Source organism: Etheostoma spectabile, chromosome 23, assembly GCF_008692095.1.
Source record: "Etheostoma spectabile isolate EspeVRDwgs_2016 chromosome 23, UIUC_Espe_1.0, whole genome shotgun sequence".
Lineage (NCBI taxonomy): Eukaryota > Metazoa > Chordata > Actinopteri > Perciformes > Percidae > Etheostoma > Etheostoma spectabile.
The window spans coordinates 4,569,138-4,577,370 of NC_045755.1; the positions used below are offsets into that span (position 1 = coordinate 4,569,138).

General features: G+C 39.8%; 1 protein-coding gene, 1 long non-coding RNA gene and 1 other non-coding gene across 7 annotated transcripts in view; 2 read left to right on the plus strand and 1 right to left on the minus strand.

Annotated features, from left to right (window-relative positions):
• mapk11 (mitogen-activated protein kinase 11) overlaps window positions 1-6,066 on the minus strand; it is a 15,144-nt gene extending 9,078 nt beyond the window's left edge. For both annotated transcript variants that reach the window (XM_032505273.1, XM_032505274.1), the window contains exon 1: window positions 5,824-6,066. In XM_032505273.1, coding sequence (XP_032361164.1) covers window positions 5,824-5,936 — 113 coding nt within the window. In that variant the 5' untranslated portion in view covers window positions 5,937-6,066. The remainder of the gene's footprint in view (window positions 1-5,823) is intronic.
• A 657-nt stretch (window positions 6,067-6,723) lies between these two features.
• The window catches only part of LOC116673129 (uncharacterized), a 54,630-nt gene continuing 53,120 nt past the window's right edge, over window positions 6,724-8,233 (plus strand). For 3 of the 4 annotated variants that reach the window (XR_004327760.1, XR_004327763.1, XR_004327762.1), the window contains exon 1: window positions 6,772-6,870. This is a non-coding gene — a long non-coding RNA (uncharacterized LOC116673129). Of the gene's footprint in view, window positions 6,871-8,233 lie in introns of all 4 variants that reach the window. The other variant, XR_004327761.1, reaches the window with a different exon arrangement.
• On the plus strand, window positions 7,667-7,749 carry trnal-cag (transfer RNA leucine (anticodon CAG)). Its single transcript has one exon. It is a non-coding gene; the product is annotated as a tRNA-Leu (tRNA).

Genomic DNA, 8,233 nt, shown 5'->3' on the forward strand with positions numbered 1-8,233 from the left:
TGGGGAACAATTTGTTGCCGGTTACATCCTCTGGTTTTGTTATTTTCAGAAAGTAGCTAGGCTAACAGTTTCCCACTGTTTTCTGTCATGAGCTATACTAAGCACATTCGGCACATTGTCTCCCAGCCGGAAAAAAAAGAGTCAAATTCTCATTCTCACACTTAATTCTTTAAAGAAACTAAACAAATGCGATATAACGTGCGAGAGCTTTAGAAGTACGGTTCCCCCTGTCTCCAGTCTATTGTTGCCAAATTCGCCAAGCTATTTTTTAGACCTGGTATCAGCTGATGATATTGAGAGTATATATACTGTATTAGTGATAAATGATTGAGGAAAAGAGACAAACAGGCTGACTAAGGCAGAGAAAGAGAGAAAGGCAGATGGTGAAAGAGGATGTGATGGAACAAGAGAGGCACTGATGTCAGATATTGGAAAAGTGCGGTGGTTTGTTCGATCTGCCTCTTTTGAAATGTATATATCATTCAACGTTATTGAACACTGAGCCATGGCGCTTCTATTGCCGCTGCCTTTGTGGTGCCAGTGTCCTCTCAGCCTGCTGGCTTTTCAACACTAACAGTAGTAATAATACAGCCGACTAGGAGTGGAAGAGACAAACAGGAAGGAAACATGGGTGAGAATTGTGAAATACTGCGCAGCAATGCAGAAACAGAGCAAGAAGTGAAACACTGACTGGAAAAGTGGAGTAAGAGAGGAAATTGAAAATAAGATGTATCCTGTTCATTAACATGTAGAACTGACTTAGCGGTATAAAACTTATTCTGTTGAATATACTGAGTGATTTCTGATCACTTAATGGGAAAATCCCCTCTCTTTTACACTTTCATTTCAGACATTGCTCAGTAATAAGGTGTGCTTTTGGAGAGACCACAACCTTATAATCTTCTACTCTAGTTTGCAATCTTAACTTTGCGTATCAAACTTGTTTGACAGCTTTTTGCAGCTAAATCTGCAGCAGAATAACTGATATTCAGGTGTCAATTTTATATAAGGATGGAGACCGTGACACTGCATATTGAATGCAAGAACATACTGAAAGAAGAAAAACTGTAAGCCATCCTTGCTTACTCAAAACCCAACTTGTCTTGCTGCAAAGCCCAATGCGCTGTTTTATTGTATAGGGGGTGCGATAAGTGACTCTTCAGCGATGGATTTTTTCTCTGCAGGATGTTCAGCTACCGTAGACAGTTCTAGAAAGAAGCCAACCTGCCTTTCTTTATTTTTTTCCTAAAACCCTGCAAAAAATCCAGTTCACAGCAGGTACAGGATGTGGTATATGGTCACCTTTAGACAGTAGAAGTGCCCACCAAATGAGGTGTGTCTCCTGTTTTTTCCAAAGTATGAAACTCACTGGGAATATTACTGTATCATTTCACGGTGACCTATAATGCTTACATGCATGAGTAAACTACAATCTTGCATGGTGGTGTGCATCCATGTGTGTGTCTTGTAATCGCCTGCTGCCAGTCCGGATGTCCCTGCCGAGCTGAAGCCAGGACAGCAGCCAGTCCCTCCGTCTCTGACAAGAGCCAGGCCTCACTGCCTCACACATACCTTCCTCCCTGCCACCTTCCATACATGGCTCTGACTGCACTGCTGTCAGCACACACAGCCCAGCCACAAGGCATCGATTTCTCTTCTCTTCTTTTGTCTCACTACTCAGTTTTATACCCGAGCTCTTAATGCACCACCGCTTTCATGAAGGAAGAGGGGGAGGGGGCAGCTAATATCAAATGTGAGATGACTGAAGTACACTGTTTATCCACAGAGGAAAACTTTATACATGTGTATATGATTTTGTTTTATCTTTTCAGTTAATGTGATTCATTCTGATTAAATCAAGAGGAAAACGTATATGATTTGCATATGTTTGAAATGATGGTTGACTCAAATGCAGAGATGAAAGTATAATTTGTTCTACAGATGATTGTACACTGGGTTCATTTCTTGCATCACACTGCATCCACTGTTATGCATTTCATTGTAACCATTTATCCAGGAGCCAAGAGTTAGATGAGAGGATACGGCTCATATATCTGTATGCTGCGTATTAAAGGGGAATTATGGCTATTTTCAAAATTGACAAATGTTATTCTTGTTGTCTAAGTCCAAAGTATTAGTAATCATGGAGAATTCTCTCTCAAAATCCCGAAACTCAAATTTGAGACATAATCAAGTACAAAGTATGGAACCGCTCCATAGATAATGCCACATAATCTCCCATTAATTGTCTAAGGATATGTCCTTAATAGTATCACAAGTATGAAACTTTCTTCTTTGGTTCCTGGCTTTGAGAGAGAGAGAGAGAGAGAGTAGCTCAAGTTCACATAATTGATTGAACTTACCAAAGCCATGGAAATAACATACTGGTATTCCTGATTTAGGCGGTTGTTCCCGTTTAAAATCAGGTCCCACCAAGATTTGAAATCAGATCGCTGGATTCAAAGTCCAGAGTGCTAACTATCACTCCATGGAACCACGCACAAGCCAATGACTGTTGCAGAGAACATTGTACTGTATGTGATTTTTAACTATGTGTGATAATATTGAATTCATACCTAAAATAGCATACATTAAAACCAGTTTGATTTATCAAATTTCCAATTTCTCAACAAGACGACCAGCACAGACATCACAATTTTTAAGAAAATGAAGCAGTCATATTTTATTCATAGCTATCCGAAAGACAGGCTTCCTGCCAAACTTCTGGTTTACTGAACAGATGTTACATATGGTGAGATGAGATGAAAGAAGCCTTGATCAGCTTTGTGCATATTCTCACTTGATATTCAGTCTCAAGTCCAAAATGGTCTCAAGAAGCCAAAAAGAGAATCCTTAATGGGATCAGTCCACCAAACGTTTTGTCTTATCATTTAAAAAAATCAAGAGCCGCTGCACGTGCTTTGTATTTCTTGTGCTTCACTCTCTTAATGCTGTACTTTGCAGCTCTGAAATCCCTCTTACTATCTAATATACCGCCTTTCTCTTTCTAAACTCTATGTCTTTTGGTTCCTCCTCCCCTATGGGTAATGAGGGTGTACATTCTTCATCTCTAGCTATAACGGATTATATTAGCTTGTCGGATCCTTGACCTCACGCCTTCTGACTCAAGAGGGTTCACCGAGAGATAAATGATGAGAGCTGTGTTTTACTGTGCATTTCAAGAGGTAGTCTGTGAGAGTATCCTAACCCCCCATCACGCCACAAATGCATACTGATACATACATGTCGTATTCTCAAACCCCATCCCCCAGCCCTCCAATCAAGTCTTGCCATGAGAAAGTCATGACAATGGCTGGAGATCAACATTTATAATGCAAGGCAATGCTGAGTGGTGTGTGAAGGAATGTCCTTTGTGTGTGTGTGTGTGTGTGTGTGTGTGTGTGTGTGTGGGGGGGGGGGTATGTTTGTGCGTGTGTATAAATTAAGAGTCTTGTTAAAGTGCATTTTACCAGTGCCATCATTCACACTTATGTGCTGTCTATATAATGCCTTGAGTAAAATAACAGCTTAGAGCATAAGACAGGAGGAAAAAAACACTTGCTAATGCCATAACCTTTACTTCAAGTTCTCTTGTCAAATTCCAAACAAACCAGATACATAAAACACACTTCGCGTGTGAAAGAAAACAGCTTCAAGGCGCCAAAGAATTAGAGATGTGATTATTATATTACATTATATTATACATTATATATACTGTATATGCAACCTTAAAATCTCATATATATGCAACCTTATATATAGACTGCCCTTATCCTTATCTTTCCCCAATCTCATGCTCAGGAAAATAGTCCTATTCATAATCCTATAATGAAATCAGAGAAGGTCTAGAATGCCTTATTCATAGCAATGCATAGGCATGAGGACTTTATTACAAAGATCAGCCATTCCAGTTTCCATGTTTATGCAAATGGCCTAACCTGTCAGGATCATGAGTAGCAAATATTAATGTCACATTGCTTTGGGCAACATGTTTTTTGTCAACACAAAGACAAGCTTCATGTACCTTCGAATGTATGCTTTGATAACACTGGCAATGAATTTGTTGCATGAGAGTCCAAAATGAGAATCAAACCTTTAACTTAGCAGTTTCCTTGTCCAAAAGAAATGTCCATGTGCATATAATCTTCCTGAGGGGCAATGAAACAGCTGAAAGCAAAGTCCTCATCCAGCTCTCGACATTTTTACTGTACTATTCCGAGCTTTAAAGCTGCAACATTGGCATGGTGTTCATGCACAAAACACTCCCGTGGGAGCCTGAGTCATAAAGTGGAGCTCCAACAGACAAGCACATTCAGTCTTCAGACAGTGTCTTAATTGACATCTGACATGACAGGAAGTCAGCTATATGAGGATAAAACCTCCTTTCTGAGGATGCAGGCAACAGCAATGAGATATGTGGCTACACAAGCCAGCATATGAGCTTCTTATCATGTGTTTGTGATCTGACACCATTCATTGCCCAAATAAATGATGATATCCCAGAAAGAGGGATCCTATCCTTTAACGAAAGTAACTCTCTTACATTTCTGAGGCACAAATATTCTCTCCAGGTGAGAAAAAGATCCAGTAAATTAAGTGTATTTGCCTACACAGAGCAGCCAATTCCACAATGTATCCTAAACAGCACAGAGTAAGGGCTTCATCTGGGGAAATTTGAATTCACTAACGTTAAATCTTTTGCCTCTCTCATCACTCTGGTACAGCAACACAGCACAGGATTTGTGTATACAGGATTTGGGAACATACACTGAAGCAAAGCCGGCCCACAAAATTAGATTTTTCTCATCGTATGGACAGGCTCAATGGGCATATGCTTGATTCAGTGGTGTTGTCAGTGGGCAAGGAATGAATTTACTGTGCAGCTGATAGGATACACTTTTGACCAGATGCCGTTCCAACTGGATGATAATTTAATTCCAGTAATATTCTCCATATCTACAAAAGCGTCTTAGAAATTGATTGGTTGGGTCTCTCAATAGTCCAGTGTCAAGCCCACTTGCCACTGTTGATTTTTAGACAACTTTAGTTACTTCTCATGGCCGTCAGGGAGCTGCCAACATGCAGTGTTGAGTGGAAAACTTTAACATCTTCTTCATGTCTTTAAAATTAGATTATACCACTCGGATCAGTCACACAAATCCTTCTTTTTACATTGCCCTAGGTACCTTACTGCCGGCCTGCTATTACAGCGTAATTAATATTGGCTGTTGGAGGTGGTTATCACCATAACACATCGCCATGGCAACGTGATCCACCAGCTGATAGAAATTGGTTCAAAATTAAAGCAATTGGATTTTGCAAGGTTAGAAATGTCTACATCCACACAGAGGGACACAGAGAGGAGGGTGGGTGTACAGGTGTATCATATATAAGAGCAGCTGGGCCCAGGTTCTACCTTTCCAGATGTGGCATGCATGCAAAGAGACTGTGTGAAAATTCTTGTGCTGATGCTGTCTCATGTTTAATTCCCTTACACAGGAAAAACAGACAGTGAGCGGTGGGATAAAAACAAGTCTTGCAGACGTCCTGTATCCTTCTATGTGGCTGACAGCAGTTAGGCTGAAAGAATATTCCTCTGCATATTGAAAAACAAAAATAATGTTATTATTTCACGATTTTTTCTCCTGTAGTTTTGGATGGGATGATAATAATACGCCGGTAATAACAACAAAAAAGCCCAATCAGTTCCTACAGAGCCGACATGCATCGCTATGCTGATGTATCATGACCAACATACGGTAAATGTTGTGGCTGTGCAGCCTCGCCCCTCCACCCGCCCTACACATCTACACAAACACTCACCACACCGAGCCGTAGGCTCCGGAGCCCACCGGCGTCAGGTTCTGGTATCGCTCCGGAACCTCCCACACAGTCTTGTTCAGCTCCTGCCGGTAAAATCCTGGTCTGGCGGACATTTCTCTACAGAAAAAAAAAGAAGTGAAATGAAAAAAAGGGTAAATGGGAACGGAGGCGTGAGTCGCCGTCTGCTGCCTCAGTCGAGCTGCTGTAGCACACACAGCACCGACCAGTGACAGCCTCTCTCTCTCTCTCACTCTCTCACTCTCTCTCTTTCTCTCTCTCTCTCTCTCTCTTACATCCCCACCCCTCCCTGTGCCTATACGTCAAAAAGTAGTCTAAAGTACCATAACAGAGATAACGTGCATTAGCCTATGTGCAGGTAGCATGTGGGCAAGACATTATCTGAATCTTGACCATTAAAGCTTAATGTTACAGGTTACATTATCATGTAATATGTAAGATTGAAAAGTTGATGTAGTGGCCTACTATTTTGAAAATAACAACATCAAAATACACAAAAAGACCAGAGCAACAGAATAAACAAGATATTACGTTAGGAACTGAGGAACAAACGATGAATCGCTACAAAACAAAGCATTACAAAGTATGATAATAATGTAAATCCATTACTGTCATCTGGAGGTTAACACCTGCTAGTGCGAGAGCCAAGAGGTGTCAAAAGCAGCACCAATGTTATATAGCTCTATAGGTGCAGCGGTCAGGTCGCAGTCTCACCTGGAGGCGTGTGTTGGGGAAACTGTGTGACGAGCAAAACGGTTGTCCGTTTCTACAGTCAATACCAGTGCAATGTGTTAGTTTACAGTACCTGCGCACGATAAACTGTTTTTACAAAATATACTGTAAATACATACTGTATCTTTTTTTAAATAAAAAACAAACAAACATTGTAAGCGTGAATTGTTTCTCCCATATCCCCTATTGGCTGTGAACGCAGCATTAGCTGTGGCAGCGTATCCTCACGAGGTGCTCACCTGCGGTTACTCGGTCATGATGTTGTCCAATCCACCTGAAAGTCCTGCCAGGCTAAAGGTTAGAAAATACACTGGTTTAAGTATGTTGAAATACCAACATTAACGTTTTATTACTGTTTCAAATATCATCGGGCCTAATAACTCGATAACTTAGGCTAAATCATCAACTGATAAACAATTGCTAGCTTAAGTTAGCGAGGCTAGCTTAATGATAGCTAACGTTACATTAGCCAGTTATTGTTAAATCTCGCTTTTTTTAACAACACATACAACATTACTGTCGTTTGCCATCATTGTGGTGTGTTATGTTAAATAGTGTTACAATATAAAGTACTTTTGTACAGCATTGTTCCACAACTGTCTTGAAATGACTGGAAAACATTGCTTGTTTCATAGCGACCAGCAGTCCTTGTATAACGTTACATAACGTCATATAACTTGTAAATAACTGAAGCCTTTGTGGTAAGTGGTTTTAACATCTGCTATTTCTGATTTAATTAAAATATTATATTATCAGTTATAATTAAAAATCACATACAGTACAGTCTCTGTTAGGCAAATGTAATAGGCAACATCGTATGCATAATTTTAATGGTGAATACCACCTAAATTAGTACTTTTTTTTGTTGGCTTTAGAAGTCCGTAAATATTTGTGAACAGAAGCCTCTCTCTCTCTCTCTCTCTCTCTCTCTCTCTCTCACTTGTGAGAATTACTGTCAGAATTATTCTCAAAAACCAAAGAGCTTTGAATATATTCTAACATCTAATTATTGCGCATTATGTCCATAGCTCACTTATTGCCATAACTCAAGACGGTGTTTTGTTATTTCAGCTATGGCTGTGTTCAGTTCGTAGTCAGGATGGCCGAGCGGTCTAAGGCGCTGCGTTCAGGTCGCAGTCTCCCCTGGAGGCGTGGGTTCAAATCCCACTTCTGACAGTATAAGTTTTTTGCTGCTACTGTGCTTTACAACAAGAGACCATTAGGGAGCCATGGCATGCAGAAGAATGCCGCAAATGTGAATTAAATACCGGGAATTATTTCAGATTTCATCTCACTTACTGTAGATAGATAAGATTTTCCTAGCAATAGTGTAAGCAAGCAAGCTAGCTCTCTGTAGTTTGCTCTTCATGGATCAGGTGTTGGTTGCTTTATAATCTTAGCTAGCTAGATAGATATTTATTGAATCCAAGAAAAATGGGAAATTATGGGGATACAGCAGCAAAATCAGTCACATAGCACAGAATATAAATATAAATGAAATACTAGGAAAAATATATACATACACACAATATACATGAAATAATAATAATAGGAATAAAATAAAGTAAAATAAAAGAACAAATATTTAAATATATACAGGATGGGAAAACAAAATGTGTAACTGCTTAAATAATATGCTAAAATGTATGCTAAATGTAAA